General features: G+C 34.8%; 1 protein-coding gene across 2 annotated transcripts in view; it reads right to left on the reverse strand.

Moving 5' to 3' along the window:
• The window catches only part of FAT4 (FAT atypical cadherin 4), a 171,154-nt gene that overhangs the window by 12,983 nt on the left and 130,507 nt on the right, over positions 1–27,664 (reverse strand). For both annotated transcript variants that reach the window (XM_082838502.1, XM_082838501.1), the window contains 5 exons: positions 22,760–27,109; positions 13,272–13,376; positions 8,837–9,144; positions 2,553–2,638; positions 1,159–1,338 (listed from right to left, as the gene is read on the reverse strand). In XM_082838502.1, coding sequence (XP_082694628.1) covers positions 1,159–1,338; positions 2,553–2,638; positions 8,837–9,144; positions 13,272–13,376; positions 22,760–27,109 — 5,029 coding nt within the window. The remainder of the gene's footprint in view (positions 1–1,158; positions 1,339–2,552; positions 2,639–8,836; positions 9,145–13,271; positions 13,377–22,759; positions 27,110–27,664) is intronic.

Raw genomic sequence — 27,664 nt, forward strand, 5'->3', positions numbered from 1 at the left:
AAGTTCAGAGGAGATGTCAAGTTTAAGATAAACATTTCAAAGTCATCAGCTTTAGCGATAGTACTTAAAAGCAAGGACTATTAAAAATGACTTAAAAAATGAATATAGATACAAAAGAGAAGAGGTTAAGGAGATGGGAAGAAGAATCAGAGTAGAAAACCGGGGGCATACCGTGTGCTGGTGGACAAACTAATAACGTTCTCAATGTTGCTGAAGTTCAAATAAGATGAGACTTGACCATTGATTTTAGCAACACAGTGGTTATTGATCACTTGACAGAGACAGAATAATGTGAAAATGGGATTAACCAAGTTTAAGAAAAAAGGGGGGTGGGGAGAAATAGAAGCCTGAATTGAAATGAGAAAAGAAACACTTTAGAAAGCTGGAGTACTGTCTTAAGAAGGTTTGGGGGGATGGAGTCTATCACATAAAAAGGGGTTGGTCTTTGTGGGAATAAGAACAGTTCATTCAATAATAGTATACAGGGTAGACTATAGGCTGCATGGGAAGATGTGGAGGAATGAGCTTTGGGGAATTTTGTTTCGATTGCCCCAATTTTCTGAGCAAGTTAGGAAGCAAATTCATTAGCTGGAAAAAGGATGCAGGAGATGATGTTTGAGGTTTATGGAAAGAACAGACATGAAATAGTTACTGAGGAAGTGAAAAGTGACTAAACTAGGAGAATATAATATATTGCCAGGCAATAATTATGGCTGCACTAGAGGCTATCAGGAATTTAAAGAGACTATGAACTCTTCAAGAGCAAGGATCTGCCTTGTCCGTTTATTTGAGCCTAGGGCCAGGCCAAGGGAATACGTACATTTATATGTAAAACTATTTAATTTCAAATAGTTTTTGTACATATTATTGCTAACACATATATTACTATGTGCCAGGTTCCTTTCTATGTGATTTACTTACTTAACTCATATATTCTTCACAACGATGTAAGGTAAAAGGTATATGCATACATATATGCACACATCCATTTGTTTTTTCCAAAATTTCACAGCTATAAGTAAAAAATTGAAATTCAAAACAGCATAATACATTTGGTATTTTTAGGGCTTTGGGCACAAGAATTTCATATTTTGATGTTCAATCATCATACACTTTTGGTGTCTTTCTTTAAAATGGTAAGAAATAAGGTTGCCATACTGATCTAGGATGCCTTGTGCTGCCAGAGCTTGGCTTGGTTCCAGAGGTCTTCCATTGACTGCAAACTCCATTATACACCCAACAAAATCGTGGCTTTCCACGTGTCCTCTCCTCTGAAGGATTGGTTCTAGCGATCTGATACCTCCAACTGTGACTCGATTTGGCTGAATGTCAAGAGTCCTGCATAAGAAAGGAAAGGTACGTGTATTAGTACCAAGGCAACAGATTTCAGTAGAATGTTTAGCTTAAGAAGAGGTGACTAGGGACTTCACTTGTGGTCCAGTGGTAAAGAATCCACCTTCCAGTGCAGGGGACATGGGTTCAATCCCTGGTCGGGGAACCAAGATCCCACATGCTGCCGGGCAAGTAAGCCCCATGCCACAACTACTGAGCCCACGCGTGCCTCAACTACAGAGCCCGCGTGCTACAAACTACAGAGCTCACGTGCTCTGGAGCCTGTTTGCCACAACTAGAGAGAAGCCTGTGCGCCACAGCCAAGAGTCTGCTCGCCACAACGAAAGATCCCGCGTGCCTCAACTAAGGCCTAATGCAGCCAAAACAATAATAAACAAACAAACAAATAAATAAAAGAAGAGGTGACTATAATTTTTTCTGGCATGTAGTAAAGCATGGTATATTTGATGGGTAACATTACCTATGGATGCATGTCCTCTAAATAGATACCTACAGGATTGTTAGATTTTCAGGGTATGAAAAATAACAAAACTAATGGAAATAATAGGTTCAGTTAGTCACATGAGATGTATATAACAATGTTGAGTCTTAGAGAAGGAGCATACTATCGGAAAGAAAATAAAATGCAGTAGAAGTGACAACTCTAATATTAATGTCAGATTATGTTTTTCCTTCACTACAGAGATTATAAGGAATGCCAATAAGTTGATTAAAGCAAATGAATGATGTGTCACTATTTCTTTTTCTCTGTTTGTTACTATTTCTAACAAAATCACTATGTTTTAGGTGAGGTAATGTTGTATTTCACCTTCAGGTGCTATTGAAAAATATCTGCCAATCATTGTCACATACAACTTTCAGAAAATACATTTAAAAGAGGTGGGATACTTATCCTAACCTTCTTGCAGGACCCAGGTCACGTGCAACTATTTCATGAAGCTTCTCAAAGAGGATAGGCTATGTTCATCTTCCCTTTCTCTAACTTTATCCTCATCTGTACCACTTCATTTTTACACCCTTTTTTACACATGTTGTAGACTACTTATTAACTTTTTATTTTACAGTATGAAAATCCCTTTGGAGAAGACAAAATACCTTAAACTTTTATATAATACTGAGCATAATAAAATGATTGTTAAGGTATAATTTCATTTTGCATGTCAAGGAATAATAAAGATCAAACTAAAAATTTTACTTACCAGTCATCTGAAACTGCCACATTACTAACAGTGCAGTACCCTGGTTCTTGGTTCTCAGAACAAGAGTCCACAGTTAAGGAAGCTGCCTATAAAGCAAAAGAAAGAGATGTTCAGTTTGGATTCTAGTAACCCTGCTGTCCTTTTCAGCCAACACTACCCAGGACTCATTTCTATATGGACATGATTTTAAAGTTGAAATACATTTTTGATGTAGTATATTATAATATTATATAATTATAATACATGCTCAAATTAGGGGTACATATTTCTTTGATATATCCAAAGTTAAAATTGTGAAATTATTGCATGTAAGAAGTGGGAGGGTACTTTTAAAAATCTCCAGCCCCTTTGTTTTATAGATGAAAGAATAAAAATGTTATTAATGTCTCTTAGGATATCATACATTAGGTCTGGGACAGCTTCCTGGGACTACAATCTTAAGAAAAATGTTTATCCTACTATCCAACTATTCCAACAAATAAAAAAAAATTAGATTCTTAATTTTCAAAAGTCTATTTCCAATAATATTTCAGTCATATTCACAAAAAGATTTTGGGAGTATAATATAAATACTATTACTGCAAACTATGAAGATCATAATACTTGTATTAAAGATAAAGTTTGAGATAATTTAAACAAGTCGATTAGATGCTCTTTTCATTTTTAAGAATCATTGTTTATACATGGCATCTTATAGCATATTTATGTATAATCTGAATGCATTATTATATATTGCTATAAGTAGAAACTCACCAATAATATTTAAACCACAACTAACAGTAATTGTTTTTGTATCCTAAGGGATGCATATTCCCCTGAGACAAAAGCCTTCTGTTTAGTAGGACAGATTAAAACTCCATTTGATCAATAAGCAAAGTCATCAAGTCAGGGTCACCAGGACCAAGAATATGATGAAGTCAGGGCTCTCTCTATTGGGCAATGGCCATTGGGGATGGCTGTGGTCCAGTTTAAGACCATAGTGGTTGCATAACCAAGTTACTCTGTGCTCTACAAGGCTGTAATGATGCCCCTCTTTTGTTTCCCAGACTGCAGTGAAATTCTGCAAAACTTTGGATATTTTAATTGGTGAGATTGTAAAGTTGATATTCAGAATGTGGTATTTCAGAACATGGCCAGTAATTCATAGGAAGAGGCCTAACCCCAAATCCAGAAACACAGAAGGACTGAGGGTTTCTCCTAATGCAGAAAATCAAAGGTTCTACCTAAATTTACTTGAGTACCACAGGACAAGACTAATCCAACTTTGTCCATTTGTATAGCAGAAAAATAAATACTATGAACGCATAAGAACAATCGTCTTGAGGACAATTGTCTTGGGGCTCCTCAAGAGCCTCACTTACCAGATTGAAGGAAAAAAAATAACGCTATTAAGTCTAATGTGGTTCAGAACTTGGTAGGATCCAGTAATTGTAAAGTCCCTTTAGAGTGTGATCAGTCTTTGGGGGATAATTGCAGTCTCTTCTATTGCCATACCCTTCCTTCATTTTTCCTGATCTTCTCCAATTAGTATCAGAGTTTATGGGCGGGGGTGGGGGGGCTCATGAGATCTCATGGTGCCTGGAAAATTCTTTGAGAAGCTCAGGGGCCACTGCTGGGTAGAACTGCCATCCTATGATTTTCAACCTAGACTGGCCCAGCAATATATATTTTTTGTTTACATATTTGGGTTCCATGTAAAATTTTGAGAAAAGGGCTGTTCTGCTAAACAAACAAACAAAAAAATAAAAAACACTAATCCAAAACACCTTTGAGGCCATCTGCACTGGAACATGAATTAAAGGCTTAGATTGGTGTCCTGTGACACATCAAGGAATTTTTATGGGTATCATAACATTTATTTCTAGGTTTTGCTCCTGAGAATTGGGCTGCCCAAACCTTTTAGTCATCTCCAATTTTGTCATCAACGTGTAGATGTGGATAAAATCTTTTCATCATGGTCAATATGCTCTTTACAAATGTAGCAATTTCTCATTGAAAACTGCCCTCCTGAGGGAACGTAATAGATTTCATGGTTCCCCGATGAAGAGGTAGGTGCTAACTAGCCCTGTGGCTCCAAGTACATCATTATAGTAACTGCTTTCCTTTAAGGAATAAAGAGCTGGTATTACAGCCTTAAAATTCCCTTTTAGTACCAATAAAAAGACATTTTCACACTTGTTCTGTGAATAAAGTTTCTTCAGTAACAACAAAAAAAGAGAGAATAATTGTCATTTGAGGTTAATTTTAATGAAAGCAAAGCAAATGTAGGAAACACAGCACGGGGAAGTTAAGCAAGTTAACATTACCTTTGACTTAAATGCAAAAGTATCAGGTTTTCTATCTTCTTTCATTATGTATGGAAATGATTGGTTTCCTTAATATCACCTTTTTATTGATATTGCATACGACTTTAAGGTATTGTCCATAAAAATATATATTTAGGATTTGTAAAAGTATATCTTAAATACTCACATTTCAGAAATAATAAATAGGGCCAATTTATACTTACTGTGCCTCAAATATTAGTGTCTAAACTATTTAAAAATATTTCTATAAGTTATTATAACTGATTATAAACTCCATACAACAAACTCTCATAAGCCATGTAATTTTTTTGCCACTTTCTCAAATAAATTATAATAAATACTAATATTTTTAGGGAACATTTACACTTCCAATTCTATATCAAGACTTTCATGTCCTATTTAGTTAACTCTTTCAGTAGTTTTTTATTTTTTTTCCAGTGATCTATAAAATTGAGGGACATTCAATCTCAAAATAGGTATTAGGTTTCCATAATACCATGTATGTTTATGTTGACTATTAATTTAAGCACAATTCCTTTCAATTTACTTCTAAAACAAAATGTTAACACATCTCTATGTATACTATGTAAGCCATCCATCCATTCTAGAGATACTTAAAGTTATTACAAGCTAGAGAGTATCACATGGACATTTATGAATGCTTTAATTAGGGAAAAAACCTTGCATAATAGTATCATATTTTCATGAATGTTCATACTTAATATATTTTTTCTTATTTTCTAAAAGCTTAGTGATACAACTCAAAGGAAAAAATACCTGAGGGAAACTTTTATTTGAATAATAGCTCATTCAATTTAATCTTCAGAGTTAAATGTACCTTCTTTTACTGTTGAATATTTCTACCACTACCACTGTAAACTGAGATATTTTTATCCTGTCTATGCAATGATTCAAAGCTGAGAAGTTAATGATTTTGCCAGTTTCCAAAAAAATCCTTTTGAATCGTAGAAAACAACAGATTCAAAATCCAGTAGGGCCTTATTTTGGATGTTTTCTGAAATAGGGAGAGATTTTTCCTCTGATTGAATTAATTATGACAAGGGCATTTTTTCCACATTTAGTATTATTCAAAACCTCATGACTATGGTGACATATTACAAATGAACTGAAATAACTTCTTTTTCTTTCCCTTTGGGCATATTTCATGGTGCCTCTTTCTCTGTTCTCCCTCTTGCTTCCAAGCACTTCTTTGATAAAATCAAGTGTTCATGAAGCTTAAGGGGACCTTAGAGGTCACCACGTAAAATCCTCTATTCTATATAAGAGCCCATTGACAACATCTTAGCAATATGGTTACCTTACGTATGCTTGGAGGGTTGCGGTGAGTGGTATCTACCAACCCCTTTAGGTTTCCCTTTCAGTATTAGAAAATAATTATGGCTAACATAAGCACCAATCTACATATACACACCAGACTCCACGTTTGTCCTAATTTTGTCAGATTCAATATGACTGGGTACATCAATAATCAGGGACACTGGAATTTTCTAAATCCCTATTCTCCTAGAGATCGTCCTCTAAGCACACTGGTTTCATATTATGTAGGTGTAAAAAAATCTCAGGCAGAAATGAGTGCAGTAACCTATTACTAATCTGAAAAATTATTCCCAAGATGTATTTGTTACACCTCTATTAAATTTATTAAGCACCTTTTCATACAAAATGTATGCAATTTTAGATATAATTTATATTACTATTTGTGATAATGCTAAGAATGTGGAGATATTATCTTCACATTTTGATTTTCTGTCCAATTAACAAAGCCACCTGAATTACTACCAAATCAGGCCTCCAATGAGTGCTTTTCAATAGTTTTTTTTTTTTTTTTTTTTGCGGTATGCGGGCCTCTCACTGTTGTGGCCTCTCCCGTTGCGGAGCATAGGCTCCAGACGCGCAGGCTCAGCGGCCATGGCGCACGGGCCCAGCCGCTCCGAGGCATGTGGGATCTTCCCGGACCGGGGCACGAACCCGTGTCCCCTGCATCGGCAGGCGGACTCTCAACCACTGCGCCACCAGGGAAGCCCAATAGATTTTTCACATAGATTATTTTTAGAATCTAAATGATCTTAATTATAATTAGTTACTAAATTTTGTTTCATTGTCATTTTCAAAATGTTGGGGTAATTTTATAAACACTTTATAAATTAAATGTATTAGAAAAAAGTTATAGTTACAGATATTAACACCAAGTTCATAAGGAAAGGGAAGACAATATAGAATTAAAATAATTCATAAATTTGCACTTCTTTGCCTGTTTTCTCACCTCTCATTATATTCAAATAGCATACATCTAATAATCTAGTAGGGTTCTGAAAGCAACACAATGGATGTGGTGACTGTACCTGATGAAATATCGGAACAGCCAATCTTGATCATGCTGACACAATCATTTGGTCACGTTAGGGTTAATCACTATTCTCTTTTTTTCCATAATTGGAAATAGTTCTGTATTTTAAAGCTATTTAGATCTTCTTTAATGTAATAAATTAGAGTGGAGGAGAGAAAAGCCATTGTATCTGAGGCCAATTCAACATAGATTTATAGTATTCCTGGAAACAAATGGAGAATTTTGTCCTTTGATAAAGACAACTTGTTATTCATATTTGTCAGAAAAAAAATTAATGTTATAAGGTAGCTTCTGTCTTATAGCTTTATGAAGTTGGTAATTATAGAGGGCACAAAAGTTTTGCTTTTAAACCTAATTATGGATCACAGAAAAAGCTAGCAAAAACATGGTAAAAACATTTTCAATATCGCTTCTGCAAGTTGCTTACATGTAGTACAACAATACAAAGTATTCCCGAAGTTTAGTGGCAAAAATACTTCTCTCATATGATTCATTTCATCCATCTCAGAACTATATAATTACCATATTTTTCTAGCTTGTCATAGAGCCAAGAGGTAAAATTATAATCATTTAGATCCCATTTTCTTCATTTAAAAAAAATTTCAGAGTATTTATTTTGTTCTTTTGGCTAATTTTTAATAGTTGGTTTAATACTTTAACCATTCCATTCCATTTTTAGGGTGAAATAAAAATTTTAAAGAGCAGTTATGGTTTTAAAAGGTCAGCGTTAAAATCGAAAAATATTTAAAAATAGTTTTTGTTACAAATTACTTTTTCCCAAATCTTTGATAGTTGTTGAAGACGGGGGGAACTATGGAGATAGAGTTGGAATAAATAAATGAATAAATAAATAAATCCTTCCATTCTATTACTCTGTGTCAAATGTTTTCAAACATTAACATGGAAAAGATATGACGCATTTCCCTTTATAAAGAAAAATACTTGTTTAATGAACACAAGCGCTAAATATGTACCCTGTTTGTTATGAGAGCCATATAATGAAATGGAATATAATATGAAATCTTGGATATTACTGAGTTATAATTCTGAGAATACTTTAATAGTCAAAAACCAATACTTCATCCTAACACAATTTCATGTCATAGACCTCACAGATGACAGTATACTGAAGTGCTGGTATAATAAGGATTATTAACTACTATACGGAAATCTGTGTTAAGTATCATCTTTTACCAGTAATTTATTTGTAGAAAAGTTTTCCCTGTCTGTTTTTAAGTCGTTTCTTCAATTTGGGCAAGGATACTTAGAAAAGCAAAGGAGCCATTTTAAGTAGAGTTCTGACACAGCCTTAAAAATCTGTTCAATATAAGAAATGTATACAATGGAATGTTTATGCACTAGGATATTTTCTTTCCTTCGTTCCCTTTTTGTTTTTGAGATGAGTTGTTTTTGAGTCAAACAACGCTGTCATGAGCAAAAGAAGAATGTTACCCATTTGCTGCTGTAGTTCATAACAAAACTGGACAAATAATGAATACATATAATTGAACTCAATTTGCACCACAATTCATGCTTTAACTTTTCAAGTTTCCAGCCTGATTGACTGGATATTCAATAAAACAAGTTTTAATGTGGAATTAATATCTTACCATTCCTGCCCTCCGGGCAATCACAGTATGAAAATGTCCATCTGACACCTTCTTCATGGTGGTGAGTTTATAGGTACCACTGCCTAAGTTATAAGAGAACCTTAGTCTTTCTTCAGCAATTTCAAGGGCCAAAAACTCAGCCCGGTCCCCTGTCTGGTTGTCATAGTTGTAAAGCAATAAAGCATGACTTTTGATAGTTGCAAATTTGACATAAATATAGTTATTATTGGGGTCCAAGCTGGGAAATTCCATGTATGACAACTCCTCAAATCCATAACTGTTCAGCTCGCAGTGTTTTCCAAAGACACCTGTAAATGAGAAAATTGACAAACTGACACATCACATTCAAGTAAAGTTTTATTAAATGACTTTGATTACAATATTTTTAAATTACAATAATGTCACGTTTTTAACAACTTTCTATTACTCTCCAAAGAATACTGTCTAAATTTATTTGAAATAGAAAAAAAAATGATGATCTCTAAAGCATATAAGAAATGATAAACTGGTGTAATTATTTTTCTTTGGCCAATATGGAAACATATCTAACTATGCTTCATTTTAAAAAATTAGAATTAGTAGAATGGAGTAGGTCTGAAGAGGTTTCTTTTCTGAAAAACTTTCAAAGTGAGTTTGTCAATCTTTTTAAAGTTTAATATGCTGTAATTTTCAACCAAGTTATTTCCTTCATAATAAACAATTCCTGAAAACAATTTTAATTCAATTAAGGACGGTAAATTTTGTTTTGACCTAAAAAAATCAGTCCCTGTGTTTGTGGTATTTTCAAGTCACAAAATTAAGGAAAGGAATACACTGCCTTTAGCGAAAAAAATAACTGTCTTAAGTTTTTCTCTGTTTCTTGTTTTATACCATCTTTGGGTATAATTTACAGCAGCTACTTTGAAATTGCTTTCTGTTTTTCTGAAATCTAGCATTCCCACTTGTTTGTGCTGGTTCTTTTTCAAACCTGAAAAGTGAGTTTTACTGATGTTACAATTCTATGCCAAAATTCTTTTCCCACAAATATTAGCAGCCTGTAGCAAATGATCAGAAAATTAACCCATGCCAACACATCATAATTCTTATTAACTTGCAAAGGTTTCATTCCTTCATTTTGGCTGTACATCTCATGTAAATGCATTAAATATAGATGCAGGGAATTGTTCTGCTAGAAGAAACCAATGTCATCATTTTACAGAATACTTAAAACTTGTCCAGTGTCATAGAACCATGGGAGACAGAGCCAAAATTTGAGGCCAGATCTACTGATTGTCTAGCTGTTTTGACTACACCACATTTTATATCTAAATGTTCTTTAAATTAAAATGGCCTAGAATTTCCTTGTGTCATTTATCTTTCCTTTTTCTGTAAAGGCTCACATAATATTCATTATAAATGACTAAGAAATCTATATGATTTATTTTTAATCATTAACTAAAGTTAACAAAAAGATAAAGAAATTATAGGAATTATATGTATTATATATCATATATATTATATACGGCATATGTTTTATATCATAAATATATCTTTCATCGAGTATTTATATTTTATATAAAATTTATATTTATATATAAATTTTCAAGTTTATATTAAACATATATTTTATTATATATATTATTTATATATGCAGAAAGAGTAATCAAAGTTAAATAGAAAGGAAAAATAAAGCATACAAATGAAACACATTATTAGAGAGAAATTTTTACTGTGTGTTCCCTTAGGTCTCTTATGATTAAATTTTAATAAATCTATGAAAATATATTTAAAATTTGAATATAAATATATGTAGAAAGTATATACTGGAAATATGTTCTACATTTTATTTAAATTGACACTGTACTTTCAAAAATGATAAGATTTTTATAGAATATATTATCTTTCTAAGGGTTTTTGTTATTGTTTCTAGAGAAATGTAAATTTTTGTCTTTGAAATAATTTTAAATTATTTAAAAGTAATTTAAAACTTTTTGAAATTTTAATTTCAAAACTGCCCTCCAAATAGAATGCCATGAAATAAACCTACATAAAGGTAAAAATAAATTATTTAAATTACTTTAATAAGAAATATTTTGTGTGTGTGTATGAAGTTATACATATAAATAAAGTTATAGCTATATAGGTTCTTCTTTATAAAGTCTTAAGTACTTTATGTTTTTTTTATAAAACATAAGCTAAAAAAGTCTAAAAATTAAAAAAATATTAGTCCAAAACAGCAAATCTTTCACTGATGAGAAGGGAAACAGTGTAAAGGTTTTTCCAACTTCAAAATTATAGTTAAGATGTTCTGTTATAGGATGCATGTGTAACTACCTCCAGCTATTTGCCTGAGGCATTCCATCTGCCATTTTTTTGTATGTTTCACCCACATTCAATTTGTAAAGGACAATACTTTTTCCTTTTAATTCTATCTCTCTTTTCTTAAATCTGTATTGTTTCAAGGTTTTTGTTCTGTTTTGTTTTCTTTTTTAAGGCTTCTGTTCCCAACTAACAATGTCTAAGTTTAAATAATGTTTTTTTGCCTTTGCCACTAGAAAGAATAGGGGGGTAAGTGCGCTCTGCCGGCTACATGTGATCTGTCTCTATTTTAATTTACGTTATTGTGCTAGTCCACTACCCCTGAGAATCTCTGGTATGGTGAGGAGAAGCTTTATTTGGACACCAAAACACATCCACCCAACAGGCAATCACTGTTGTATCAGCTACAATGCTGCAACCATTTGCTCTTATTTGTTATCAACTATCTATCTTAAATCCTCATATGTACAAATGGAATGCAAAAGAATCTCTAAAAATGTAAAAAATTTTGGTTCAGTCACCTTGAAAATAATTTTTCCACTTTCCACTCCAATCCCCTTATCTTTCCTTCCAAAACACGTTAAAACCATGAAACTTGATTGTGGTTATCGGTCAAAAGCAGCACCCTTTATTTAAAATGGATAACCAAGGACCTACTGTATAGCACAGGGAACTCTGCTCAATATTATGTAACAACCTAAATGGGAAAGGAATTTGAGAAAAGAGTAGATACATGTATATGTATAACTGAATCACTTTGCTGTACACCTGAAACTAACACCACATTGTTAATCAACTATACTCCAATATAAAAAAAAAGTTAAAAAAAACAGAGATAATTGAAAGAAAGACATTTTAGGAGATCTAACATTGTGGTTCTTTCGACCTTGATCTACCTTTTACTGCTTCAAGGGTATTATTAGTGAGAATCTGAAGAAGTTTTAAAAAAGAGAGGTACTGTGAATATCATCCTGGACTGAAAATAAAATTGTGTTTTAGTCAATATATCATTTTGAGGTTGTTTTGTTTTGTTTTCACTGTTTGACTGTAGACAAAGCCCTCAATTTCTGGGCCTCAGAACCATTGCTAAAATACAAGGCTCACAATTAGATATTTTTATATTCTGTTTTTCTTTATCATTCTTTTGTTATTGTACTTTAGAACTAGATAGTCATAGAATTACTTGAAAATGAATTAATGTTACATTTACTGGTTACTAGAAACCTGAAATTCTTTTTAACTTCTATTCTCTACTATACATTGAGATTCACTTTTCAGGTCCATGTAGCACTGTAATAAATATATTCAAGGAAAGACTAGAAAAAAATCCTTCTCCTCTCTTGCCTATGGAGAAAGACAGAGTCTCTAACTACTGCAGGGCCTCTGGAGAAGAATACTCTATTGTGGAGTAAAGCAGCTTTTAAATAAATGGAATAATCACCAACCTATGAAACAAACCAAGTTAAAATAAAAGCTTCCTGCAAAGCTGTTCTCATAGTTCTTGGCTGTCCCAGTGTAGGGTAACATTTGGGTGAGACCTGGAAGGAATCCTTTAATTCATTCCACTATGATGACTAAATATGAATGCATATGAAAAAATTCTTTTAACAATTTTCTTCCTTAACAGAACACATCATTCTGAATTTTGATTAGTTACATGACACTATCTACAAAGGCTATATGAAAACTGCATGTCAAGTTACCAAATCATTCTAACTGAAGTGGTTGAATTAATGCAAAAAACAAAAGTAAAGAAGCAAAAACAAAACAAAACAAAAACGTTTTGACTAGTCTTAAAGATTTTAGTAGAAAATGTTGTCAAATAGTTCTTAAAGGATTTTTCATTAGATAGGTTCTAGGCTAAAAAGAAGGCATATACAAGTTTTTGAGAGGAAATGTCCTGAGGAGACAACATCAAATTTAATAATCTTTGGTTGGTTATGATCAAAACAATATACTCAATGGAATTTCCATAATTAACAGAAAATATTAAACCTTTGAGATTTTATTTTGCTAAAACCTCCTGTGTAAAACGACTAACATTTTCTTAGTCACTCCAAGACAAGATAAAACAAAATTGCTAAACTGTGTGCCAAAATAGATTGATATTTTATATCAACCACTAAGTTTTACTCACCAAACGGACAATGGCAGTAGTATGACTCCACACCACTTTGACAGGAACCACCATTAAAGCAGGGGTTGCATTCACAGTAATTGACTGGAGATTCACAGATTTTCCCTGAAAAGCATCAAACTCATTAAAAAAATCCTTGCATAAATATATTAACACCATTACTGCATGACCATATGTAATAGTCTATCCTGAGAGAGCCTATCTTTGGAGAAAAGAAATACAAGAACATTTTACTTGACATGAGGACATAGGAATATTATATCTGAGTTCAAAGTCTTATTCAGTTGTCCTATTTTAAAGATGTGCATTATAATATTTAGGAAGTAATTTACATAATCATCTTGGAAGGAACTACTGTTTTCAGGGAAATCACAAATGGTGAACATATTCAAATGTTTTCACTGAATTTATTTTCTCTTGTCGATGCCAATTTTTTCATGTATTATAACTGGAGAGTTGAAACTTCTGCAGTATAATTTTCACCATCGAGATATCCTTAACTCAGATTTCTCAAAGGTAATAATGAATCTCATTTAGCTTATTTGCCAAATTACAATCCTTTCACTCTCAAGAAATATTCCTTAACTTTGACTTACCTGTTGTAAAGTAGAGTAAGAAATAAAAAGACACGTCAAACACAGTTTCAAATAGTTATGAAAATTTATTGACTATAGATTATATATGCTCTGTCTTTCTTCTAAACCAATAATGCCTAGCAAGCATATATTTCAGTGTATAAAGACTTCTCATACATCATCTTGTTAATTGAATCTGTTAATATTGACTGAGTGCCTATTATGGGTCAGGCATGCTAGAAGATGAAGGTCTGACAGTTAAAAAGCAGACAAGTGTCTTTACATGGTGTCTCCACTTTAGTGGGGGAAACCGATCCACACAACAGGAAACATATTTCACAGATGGCGGAGAAGAAGCCTTTGGAGGGTAATCTCTTGCCAAAGAAATTATAAAACTATGGTACAGACCACTGTAACTCTGCTCCCATATCCAGGTTTCAGACAGCTATAATTGAATAATTAATCACCTAGTAGGCAAAACTTAGGGTATGAGGCCAGTCCCATCTGTGTTTTGTTATCGTTGTGATGCTGTGTGGTTTTTTATGCAAATGTAAATTTGTTCTAATATCACTGTTCTATAATAAATATTGTAATCATTTAACATATTTGTTAGAATAGTTTTTAGTTTTCTGATTTGAGGAAATAATGATATTTCTTAATTTCCTAAGAAATTAAGACATTTCTTAGAGTTCTTAATTTCCATTCATTGACAGGAGGGAGAGTTTATTTCTGTAAAGCTATCACCTACTTCCCAGCATGACTGCACTAATGCCTTTATTCAATGTCTCATGAAAGGGCGTAAGTTTTATATGCACAACTAGACCCTGTTGTGCATAGATAATCCATTTCATCATAATAACTATGCTTGAAACACAGTCAAAGTTTTTGTTTAATTCATTTCTGCTTTTGTGGCTTGATTTTGTAGCCACACTTGCTGGTTTGTTTGAAATTATAATTGTGAGTCAGATCTCATGACACTGCTAACGGTCATAAACACAAAATTTTTGCCTTTATAAATAAAATTGGGAATCTCCTTACAAGGCAAAACAGTACGATTTCAGAATACCTTTCTATTCTAAGGGGAAATAATGAAAATAAACAAGTTAACAATCTAGAAGCACAGAAATTAAGTTTTAAGTACTTTAGCAATGAGTCATACTAGAGAAACAGGCAGGACAAATTTATTCTAAGCCCATACAAACTATCACACCAGAGAGATGCTGTGCCATGGGAGAACTCTCTTCTCTGGGTGTTTTCTAACTGGATTTGTGACAGATTGTTCTAGAGAAGTGTACTTTTTTTCCCTTAATACAATACTGATACTGCTCAATAGAGAATGAAATAAGACCTATTGACTATATTATTGATTATTTACCTAGTATCAGGAAAGTCACATCCCAGTCCTTCCATTTTTTCACTGTAAGATTATGTGTAATTTTCACATGTGCCGTTGTACTAAATAAGGTTTTATTTTCTTCTTTTCCTTTCCTTTTTTGAAAATTTCTTTTAGAGTTTTGTTAAGAGTAGCATGTATTAAGAATATAGACTAATATTCTTTACAGGTATGGTCAGTATAACCTTCATGTTGTGAACACATATACGTAGGTTACAAAATCACAAACTTCACTTCTTGAAGACTGGAAATGGGGAACAAAGGCTGAACAGTTTAGCGGGTGTGGTCATGTACACTTACTCAAGTATTTGGACCTATGTGCTCTCCAAGAACAACGTATGACTATAAAAACCCAAATCATTGATCCTGTAAATCTCAACTCTCTATTTTTTTGAATCTTGTTGGAAAAGACCACCTTGAATCTTGGTTTCTACAGCAATAACAACAAAGAAATTTAGGGTTTTTTAAAAATAATTATATAAAATGGTTATTTTATTTACCCCTTACAAAATAAGATTTTAACATGGACATCTGAATTTAATTCAGATACAAACTATGAGTTATTTCAGTTAGTCCAAAGCAAGAGGTGGAAAGAAACCCAAAAATAAATATGACTTACTCATGTGTTAAAACATACAGTGACTACATAAATAGAAGCAGCTACAAACTGAGAAAATATTAGTTTGAGAATGAACGTCTTTTAAGGAGAAAGAAAATTCAATCTTTCATTTGACATTTTATTTTAAGCCAGAGTTTTATCTTCATATTTGTCAAAAATTTAAGAAATGAATTTTCTAGGGGTTATGCAAATGAACTTTTTGTTGAGTTTGGGTAAAATAGTATTATTTGTTGTTGTTAGAGTATGTAAATTATTTACCATTTCAAAACTTTAGTTTGAGTACTCCATTTATTGAGTAATATTTTTATTTTACAATTAGTAAATCTCAAAGAGGTTGCCATACTAGATTCCAAGATACAGTTTGAAAACTCAATGTTGCAATTTAAGTTATTATTAAAAGAACATTTTTTCTTACATGTGAGGGAAAGATGTCATAATTTTACTTAGAATCAAAAAGCCTTTAAATGCGTATTTCTAGGGTTTGGAAAGTTTATGCTCTATTACCCAATTAGAAGTCAGCAACAAATTCTGTATTGTTCTGCACACATCTATGTTAATGGCATAATGATTATCAGAGAATGCAGCAGTTTGAATTACTCTAACATGCTTCTGGTACAAACAATCTGATGTGTTGGAGCACTGTGAAACAAAATTTTGCATCATTAACTTAATTAATGCTGCAAGTCAATTAACAATATTTGTCAGTGCCTTGAGGCTTGGAAGTATGCTGATAGGGCTTGCACAGAGAAAGGCATTTATGTCTCCTGAATTCAAGGAGCCTTTTTCTATTGAGATATGTTAACTGTCAGAGCAGCTGTTTAGAGGAATAAAGTGATCTCATTGCTTTGACATTCAACAATTAATGGTGTTGATATACATTATTTATTATAGATAGAAGGAGATATGCTTTCGGAAGTGTAAGCTCCTAGCACATGGAGAATGGGAACTGGTGAAGATGAAAGTGAATGCATAATAGGAGGCCAAGGTAAATCCAGACTTTTCAAGATTACAGTTTAAACTTACAGGAGAAATTTAGCATGTGTCTTCATGTTCTGGGGCAGAAGGTGTGATGAAGTGTTGAACATAAATCGAATCTGATGTGATCATCTATGATCTTTTCGACAAGGATGTATATTCAAGTTTCACTTATTGCAATAGCACATTTTAATGTTAAGTTAGGTACAATTGTGCTAAATTTATTCTTGCCTGTTAAATTCAGCCACTCTATGGGGATATGATGATTTCTGATATCCCATAGTCTGTGTAGGTTTCAATTTAATAGCTTAGATCATACATATGTTAGATCACCACAAGTAATACTTTTGCATGTCTTGTGTTTATACACAGAGGAGAAGGAAGACCATGTGGAACTAACAAAGTTCACTTTATATCTAAATTGATTATTTTATTAGCAAATATAATTCCATAATACATATATGCTATATATTCTGAATGTTTATGCTTATAGGCTTTTTTATTGTTTTAATAGAAAGTAGCTGTTTTTTGCATGCTATGTAAATGAAAGGCACTATGAAGATAGCTCATCTAAATAACCTGATCAGTTAGCATTATGGTTTTTCACATGGAAACAAAGCAAAAATATTATGCTTAAATGAGGGTCGCTAGTAATAAAACCAAAAAGAAAAAAAAATAACGGTCTTACCTTCGTATTTTAAAACACACACAAATACGATCTCAATGAGACTACAAATGATTATATATAATGATACACATGATATCTACAATATGCTTACAAATACACACTTATTTTCCACAGAAATAAGAAGCTTTTAAGCTACTAGAACCTGTTATTAATGCTTTAATAAGTTAATGTATCATTTGAGGCAAACTGTGTAATTCCACTCTTGGAAATAAAATTTGTTTATATTCCTTGGTTTCCTGATCACATGATCATTGACAACATTAATATATGACTGCTGTGATTTTAAAAGAATGACTCTTAGTTACAACTCCCATCTTCATGAAAGCAAATGTTTGCCAAGTTTCTTGGTAAAATTACTATGCACAAACTGTAAATAACTTTACGGGCCTTTTTATACTGTCAAGTGACATAAAAGTGATGAATGGACAAATCTCATCCTCCCCTGAAATACTGGGACTTACTAGAGAGCACAGGAAAACTTCTCCTTGTGGGAATACACTCCTGGCGTTACTACAAATACCACACCTAAAATGCATCCAGATGTGTGAAAGTGAACAGGAAAGGTTAAAGGTGCTATGAACTAATTCTGTTATGAGAGACCAGGATTTAGAAATAAGTTCCATATACATGCTGCCCTTTATAACACCATTCATTACTATGAAGGATTTAATGCAGGGTGTACTGCAAACAGAAAACCTGGGAGCAGGAAGCCAAATGCTGTGTGGTTACTGAGTATAATTGTGCTTTCTAATTAGTGTTCTATTAAATGTAAGAAATTTTCATTTGTATAGGAAAAGAAATATTAGGTTTGTAGTTATTAGGCTGATGTTTTCCTCCAGGGTTCCCTGAACTTCTGAGGCATGAATAATATGGAAGATATTTTCTTTCAATTTACTGGGTCATATTGACAGTTGATGCAATTTCTTATACTATTAAACTCCGTGAAAATCTAGACATTAATTTTTCACATGTTCTAGACTATATTAAAATTTATTCATATTTTCTAATATACTCTACATATAGCTAATCAAAGCTTCATTTAGTGCTATTAATATAAAATTAAATTATAGGAAAATATTCTTAACAGTGAAACATGAAGTGATTATACCAGAAAATGAAGTCTCAGTATTTCTTTTCTCAGTTTCTTTTTGGTTCTTTTTCTAGTAACTGAGAAAAACCCACCCAAAATACAAGTTACACAAACAAATTAGTTTTCTCTAAAGTCATTAAATAAAAAATATTCTTATTCCATATTTATTATGTGACCCTGTAGCCACAAACTTGAAAATAAACTTAAAAAAATAAATATATCAGGAATAGGGTAGCAATATGATAATAACTATATCTCTTTATATCTTTTTGTTGTAATCATTCCATAATTTTCATTTTTCTACTTGCATCCTTACAGGATGTTCTCCACAAAGATTCCCTGTTGAGCTAATATTTAACCACTCTCTGTGGGGTGCTCTTAGGATAAAGTCTCTCAACTTGCATCAATTCATAAACACTCTTCTAATCTGTAGCATAATCTCTAGCTTCACATGAAATATTCAGTAGTGTGTGTGTGTGTGTGTGTGTGTGTGTGTGCATGTGTGTGTGTGTGTGTGTGTGTGATGGGGGCAGCAGCTGAGAATTATTTTAATCAGAAAGTTTATAATCTCTCACAGCTCCAATTTGCAATGCCACTGACTTTAAAAATCACTGAAAAAAAATGCAGTGTAAGTCCACAATAGTAAATAGAGTATAAAATATAGGTGCTTTGAAATAATTCTGATGATCCAAAAAAATCTGAATACAATACACATAGACTTTGAAGAAGGCTTCACTAAGGCACTAATCCTTAATGTTAACAGAAGTAAAATCTAGCCAGAATGAATAGTTAAAAATTCATTCTGTGAGGCACACTTGTGCTTAAGTATGAATTTTGTTTTATGACTTATTAGCTCTGATTGGTTCTTTAAGATGTTTTGGTGCATTAGCTCCGCCTTCCTGAGTCAGGTTACCTGGTAAAGACTAGCTGGAAAAAAGTAACTCAAAATGATACTTGAGAGATTACCTTTCCAAAGAACATTAAACATTTACAGACATTTAAACAATGCATTCCTAATTTAGTGTATGGGTTAACAATGTGTCAGCATGGTTTTTCATATACTGTTTTCTGCAAAACAAAACAAAGAAATAAAACTATCAGACTTCAATTATCTGCTAGTTTTACTGGATGGACTTTGCATATAGAATTTGGAAACAAAGAATAACATTAATTTAAAAATGTAAGATTTATATGAAGCATTCAATTATACGTTTGTTTATATCATTCCTGATCAACTGGATTATCTCCAATTATGCAAACAGGGACCAAAGTGAGCTCTGAGGAGGGACCGCATGTAAAATTAATACATTACTTCAAATGATGTCCCTTAGAGAAAGAGGTTATGATCTCATTTTTGGCAGCTCTGGGCCTAGAGTCACCAGAGTGTAGGCTCAGCTTCCTACAACATAAAATAGGAGCAGTAGGAGGATCTTTCTATGTCAGATACTCTCTGTTGACACCCAGCTCCATTCCATCCTTCTGTATTGCAGGGACTGGAAGTTGGAAACTATCACTTTTTCAGACTCCCTTACAGCAGGACTCAGGTTTAGCTTCTGCCAGTGGGTGAGAGTTGAATGATATCTGAAGGGTGACAGCAAAGCAGGGACTGTTCTGGGAATCACTCACTGCAGAACTGCAGTGATGATCAGCAGTGGTTTCTGGAAATACCCGCAATGTCTTTATTGCTGAGGTTATGGGTGAATTTTCCTGACCTTCACTCTTATCCAGTTTGAGGATTCCGATACCTATCTCATAGGCTTTTTGTGCGGTTTAAGTAGAATAATGGGAAAAAAAATTCTTAGAAGATATCACAGACCCACTAGCAAAACTCTCTAGCAAGTGCAGATCAAAGTGTGATGAGACGTGACAGGCATATAAAGAGCAGAGGCTCCGGAGTAAAACTTTTAGTCAAAACTCAGATCACTTTCTGTGCCATGCTGGAGGCAAGTTATCTCATCTCCAATCTCTCTAAGATCCAAATCGTTTTGTTTTTAAACGGGAATGATAAAAATATTCATTTAATAGAGTTGTGAGAAGAACTGAATAAATAACTAAGTGAATAACAATGTCTGTGATGCAAGGAGCTTTAAGCAGTGTTTTAAATAGTCACTCAATAAATGTTATTAATGTTTCATGATGAAAGAAGAGTATGCTTAAAAGTTTCAACAACTACATTTAGAAAAGGATGTGGTGTATGTTTAAATAAAATGAAACAAATAAAGAAACAAACTACAGAGAAGTGAAGTGAAAGGGCAAGTTCTGTGTCCCTTCATGCAGTAAGTAACATTTATGCTGAGATCAGCATAGGGTGCCTTGCTAACACACTTTCCCTCTTCCCCATCTACTACCCAATGCAGTCACACTTTCTTCATTCCAGAACTAAGTGCAAACTCACTCTAAGTGTGAATCAGTGTATTATACTAAAATGGGACAAATAAATCATCTTTATTGTTGAATTCCCAACAGAGGAAGTAACGAGTTGGTGGGGGGAGAAGTGTGGGAAAGAGTGAAGAAGGTTTTCTAGAAACCCTGAACTCATAACATGTATGTAAGCCTGTTATTCATGATCCTACAAGTACAACTCTGGTAAGACTCACGCTTACCTTGTGCCACTGAGGCTTGTCTTTATAGAAATCCTATGGCACACCTCTACATCTACCATTATACTAACACTACTACTAACACTACTAATCAGCATTGCTACTTATTGAAAGCTGGGCTCTGTGCTAGGTGTTTTAAAAACATTATTTTTACTCATTAAAACAACCCTAAAAGATAAGTAAGTATGATTATTCCCATTTTACAGATGGGGGAGTTGACGGTCAGCAAGCTAAGGTGACTTCCCAAAAGCTATAGATAAATCAAGTTCTGTCAAATCCCTTGATTCTTTCATTCATATGTTTGCTGCCCCGTTTTTTCTTTACATTTCAAGGACATTATTTTGTTAGAAGGCAAAGCTTATGAGATCTGCTTTGGCTTATTCAAACTTGCTTTATATCATCATCAAGCAATTCAATTCTCCAAATATAAAACTATAAGTATACACATGGTGGGCATCATTTTAAAATATGATATCCAAATACATTTTCTGAAAAACTTCTTTTAAAATAGTATTCTGCAAAACACCTACTAAATTTTTAAAAATATATCCTGGTTTTACCTATTTCACTGTACTTTAACTTGTGTTCACAAACACTACAGGACAACCCAATGTAATATATATGCTCTAAAAATGTATACTGTGCAAATTACAGCAGAGAAATTGTCTCTCCTCAAACTTATCAACAGCATAAATTTATACACATTTGAAGGTGCACTAACTACAGATCAGCTAATAAATAAATAGGTGATAGATAGATAGGGATAGAAACAGAGATATATTTATAAACATACATCATGTCCTATTAGGATGCCAAAGACTAGTCAAACAAATTTGCTCAATATATTTAACTCTGTTTCTAAAATGTCAAGGTACATTGTGGCTCAGTTACCTTACAAATCAGCCTGTGATGTTTTCTAACCGACTACTACAAATAACAAGGCATTTTAATCTCAATCTGAATCACAGCTCTTGCTTCATTCTCCTCACAGTGTGGGTCAAATTTCAATAATCCTAATGATAATTATGATAAAAAATCATAAAGACGATCATGATAAAATGAAGGAACCAACAACAATAGCTGATAACTGTATTTAGGACATTAAATAGTCCAGGTCTTATACTTTAAATATACCATGTCCTTTAACTTTAGAACACTTTTTGAAGATAGGATGCTCTTTTTGCTCTTGTACAAGACAAGAACTTAACCTCTGGAATGAACTGTGTAAGCTCACATCCCGACTCTGCAACAAATCAACTGAGTCACCTTAGAACACCAACTCAACTTCTCTCTACATCATCTTCCTCCTCTGTAAAACCTGGAAAATCATTATCCCTGCCTCATAGGTTTCTTGTGAGAAGTAAGTGAAATAAATACAGATAAAGTGCTTAGAAAAGTGTCTGGCCAATAGTAAATGCTTAAAGCATTTGCTGTGATTCTGCCTACTCTTTAGGGAAAATCATTTGAAAATGACAAAGCTCATGACTCTCTATTATACTTGATATGGCTAAAGTCTTGGTGGAAAAAAAAAGCGAAACACTGTCATACCTGTGTATCCAGTTTTGCAAACACAGTTGAAGCCTCCTGGAAAGTTCTGGCAGACGGCACTGTTCTTGCAGGGACTAGGCAGGCACTCGTTGATATCTCTCTCACAGGCCCTGCCAGTGAAGCCATCTGGGCAGCTGCATGAAAATCCTCCCACTAAATTGTGACAGGTCCCACCATTGTGGCAAGGGGACGGAAGGCATTCGTCTATGTCTATTTCACACCAGCTGCCAGTATAGCCTGGCAGACACTTGCATAAGAAAGGCTGCAAAGGTTCATTTGCCACGATGATGACTGGAAGGCTCTCGTGGCTCTTTAATTTGAAGCTCACGGCCAGTCTCCTTACACAGCTCCCTCCGTTCTGACATGGGCCAGGAGCACAGGAGTCGTGATCCACAGATTCTACCTTCACTCCACTCTGCCGGAAGAGGATCTCTTTGATGCTTTCGAAGAAGGTGGCTACACCACTGGGATTCACATACTGATTATGGTTTCGCTTCACAGCTGCCAAAAGAAACGTTCTATTGTTCCCTTCATAGGCCCCATACAGTTGCACAGCGGTCCCAAGGCCAGTCAGCTGTGAACTGGCAATGCGTAAGAAATGAAGGTAGTGGTTCGTCAAGAAGTCCTTTACGCTTGGTACACTGAGACGCAGTAGGATGCTGTTATCCACTGTCGTGTTGGAAAATCCAGTGAAGAAAACTCGGATATTGCTCGTGACCGTGCTGTGGACGCCATCATTGCTGAGGACAGTCAGATCAAACGTGCCATCTGTGGACCTTGGCTGGGAACTCAGATTGCAAGTGCCCCTTGGAATACTGAAGAGGCTCGTAACTCCCGAAGTCAGGGAGCAGTGGAAGGTGTCTAACACATCAGGATCCTGTGGCTTCACGGAGCCTAAAATCCCACCAGGAAACAAGTTGCCGTAATAGTTAACAAATATCTCCACTGTCCGAGACTGTGAAGGGTTGTCGTTTTGGTCTATCACTGTGATATGCACGGTTCCTGTGGAAGACATCTGAGGAACACCGGAGTCCCTAGTGACCACAGACAGATAGAAGTCTGCAATTTGCTCTCTGTCAATCTCTCTGGTCGTGCTCAGAACTCCAGCAGTGTTCAGACTAAAATAGCTGGTGGCAGGACCCGTGCTCAGCAAGTAATAGGTAAAGGGGCCTTGATTTGGAGGGAGGTCAGGATCCGTGGACTGAAGGGTCATCACCAGAGTTCCTGGGCGTTTGTTTTCCATAACTTCTCCCTCACTGATGGTCAGCATAGGCCCATTATCATTTATATCTTCCAGGGTGACTAATAAGGAGGCACTTCCTGTAGCTGAGGGGGTCCCTGAATCCACAGCTAAGACTGTGAGATTATAGATGGGTAGGGTTTCTCGATCTAATTCTGCAGTAACGGTGATCTGTCCTGTCTGTGGATTAATGGAAAAGGCACCATTTTCATTCCCTGATCCAATAAAATAGGAAAACCTACTCCAGCTGGGAACAGAGTCTGAGTCGAAGGCACTGACAAAGGTCACATGAGTTCCCGTTGGGACCCCTTCACTGATCTGAACACTGTAGATGTTTAGACTAAAAACGGGTGGGTCATTGGCATCAAGCACAGTGACATTTACAGTGACCTCATCGATGTCTGCACCCCTAATGCTGCCAAAATTCTTGGCCACTACCTTCAAAGATACCCTTTCTTCTTTTTCTCTATCAAGAAGTCCAGAAACATAAATTTGTCCAGTCTTCTTGTTGATCTGGAAACCCTTCTTTCTACTGTTACCAAAAATCAAATAATGCACTTCCCCATCAGTGCCCAAATCACGGTCACTGGCAAACACTTCTCCAACAATAGTACCTTTAGGAGCTGCTTCTGAGATTTCAAAATAGTAAAGTTTGGAAACAAAACGAGGCACATATTCATTTGTCCCTTTTAACTGTATATTAACAGTGGCAAAACTGCACCTTTCTTCATCGGGGACATTGAAAGCTTTCACAGTAAGGTGGTAGCTCTGCTTGGTTTCAAAATCCAAGAAGCCTTGAGTGGTGATGACTCCTGTGTTGGGGTCAATGACAAAGAGGTCACTGTCAGATGACTGTATAGTATATGCAGTCACAGCATTGGTTCCAGAGTCGGCATCCGTTGCATTTAGGTGGATAACTGTCGTCCCACTGGGGGCATTTTCCAAAACAGTGGGGAAATATTCATCAGGGAGGAACACTGGAGAATTGTCATTCACATCAATCACATCTACAGTCACACTGCAGTAACCAGTCCTTGCAACCCAGCCTCCATCTGTAGCACTAATAGTCATTTCATGTTTCTGGCATAGCTCATAATCAAGCGCTTTGGCCAGTGTTAATACACCTGTGGAGGAATTGATTGCAAAGATGCCTTCTTCATTTCCTGAGGAAATACTGTACTTAATCAAGCCATTCATAGCCGTGTCTCTATCTCTTGCAGAAACGGTTCTGACAATGGCCCCAATACTATGGCTTTCAGGGATGGTTGCACTCATGTGGCTTTGAGAGAATTCAGGTGTGTGGTAGTTTTCCTCAGTGACAATTATTTGAACAGTTGCTTGGGATGAAAGTGGAGGGTTTCCCTTATCCTTCGCGGTGACAGTGATCAAAAAGTTTTGATTCAAGTCAGATATAAGGGGAGCTGCTACTGAAATCCACCCTGTATTATTGTCTAACTTAAATTTTCCCAAATGATTTTCATTCGAAATGAAATACTCCACTTCAGAATTCAATCCAAAATCTTTCTCATCTACTGCAGTAACTTTGATTAACTTTGTACCGATTTTAACATGTTTGGTGACTGGAGTAAAATATGCAGTTTTAAGAAATTGTGGTGCATTGTCATTACTGTCCACCGTGTTGATGGTAACTGTTGTCTCACTAAGTAATGCAGGATTACCTCGATCTGAAGATGTCACTATAAAGCTATGTCTGTTGATGTTCACGTTACTGAAGCCACTGACGTTCTGGTATATTAAGACCTGTTTATTGAAAATCTCTCCTGTGGTGGCATTAATCCTGAAGTACTCTGACTGAGATTTTATAAAATAAAACACTTGTCCGTTTGATCCCTCATCAGGGTCTGTTGCAGATACCTGAGTCACTCTGGAGCCGATTTCAGTAAGTTCAGGAAAATCTAAGTAATAGGATGGTCTGCTGAATCTTGGGGCATTGTCATTGACATCTGTCACAAATATTGTGACATCTGTACTTACAGTCCACCCAGAATCGTGGGCAGAAACTCGGATTCTGTAACGGTCTGTGTCTTCTCTATTTAAAGGTCTACTAATTACAATATCCCCAGTGCTGGGATTAATCGTAAACGGAAGACTTGTGTCCATTATAGAATATCTACTAACTGCATTTACACCAATATCTTCATCAGAAGTTGTGACACGTGTAACTGTGTACCCTAATGGGGAATTTTCGGGAACATGGGCACTGAATATTTGCGAAAACCTAGGGGCATTATCATTTTCATCTAAAATGTTAATGATGACTTTTACTGAGGTGCTCTGAGAAGGGGAGCCTTTGTCTGAGGACTTTATGGTAAGCACGTACTGAGATATTTTTTCCCGGTCCAAAGGTCGAATGCTTCTAATTTCACCAGTAGCATGATTGATACTGAAACTATGTTCTCTGTTGCCATTAACAATTTCATAGTCTAACTGTCCATTGGGTCCACTATCCTTGTCCACTGCAGAAACAGTAAGTATTTTTCGAGGAGAAAGGTTTTCCAGTATTTCAGATACAAATGGATCTTCCTTAAAAACTGGGGAATTATCATTGACATCTAATACTGTTATGTCAAGTTTCTCATAAGAGGAGAAAGGAGGGAAACCTCCATCTCTGGCTTCTATCCATACAACATATTTTTGTATCTTTTCAAAATCCAGAGGTTGACTAATGGACACCTGCCCTGATAACTGATCAGTCTGAAATGTGTTGCCAAGATTCCCACTTGCAATATAATAGGACAGAGGTTCTCCTCTCAAGGAGGACCCTGTTATGGTAGTGACAAGAGTGCCTACTGGTTGGTCTTCAGGAAACACAAAAGTTTGTTCTTTAGCTCTGACTTTAGGGAAATCTGCTTTGTTCACAAATCGAACAGTCACTGTTGTAGAATCTGTCTTTGGAAATGAGCCACCGTCTTTTACGTGCACAGAAAATGTCACTTCTGAAGTACCATTTAGTGGTCTGGCTGCCATAATAGCTCCTCTCAGTGGGTCAATGTGAAATTTTTCAGAGTTTCTACCCGAAAGAGAATAATGTAGTTCAGCATTGGGTCCAAAATCAGCATCTGTGACAGTAACCGCAAAGACGAAGGAACCTATAAAAGAGGGAGTGTGCAGTTATAATCTCATGGAACCCCAATAAAACATTTGATAGTAAGTTAAAACACTATATTAAAACTATATATAAAACACTATATTGCTACCTGACATAACTTTATTTCCCCATGATTACTAGTGGAGAACAGTACCTCTTATATTGTCTCTGAGTTCCCCAGTCAAATCTAACAATAGTCTTCAGGAACTGACCTGCCATTATCTATCTAAAACCCATGCAGTCTAGTAAATTTAATAATTTTCAGTATGCCTTTGCGAGAAGCACAGGGAAGGGCAACGGCTAATCCTTCCGAATTATAGTTCCTAGGAGAAAAATCTGTACATAACAGAACTTCCAACAAACACGATAATACAGGAGTTCTGCTAAGAACTATGTTTATGCCCAATGGAGGAAAAAAATAATTGCCCTATTATGTCTTAAAATATTATTGAATTACCTTTTATGTAATCATGTCAACAAAAACAATATGTTTAAAAAATTACTGTTGATTCCTTATACCCACTCTTTTATAGCAAAATTCTCTTATCTGTGAACG

The sequence above is a fragment of the Leucopleurus acutus genome (assembly GCF_964270905.1).
Source record: "Leucopleurus acutus genome assembly, chromosome: 4".
NCBI lineage: Eukaryota > Metazoa > Chordata > Mammalia > Artiodactyla > Delphinidae > Leucopleurus > Leucopleurus acutus.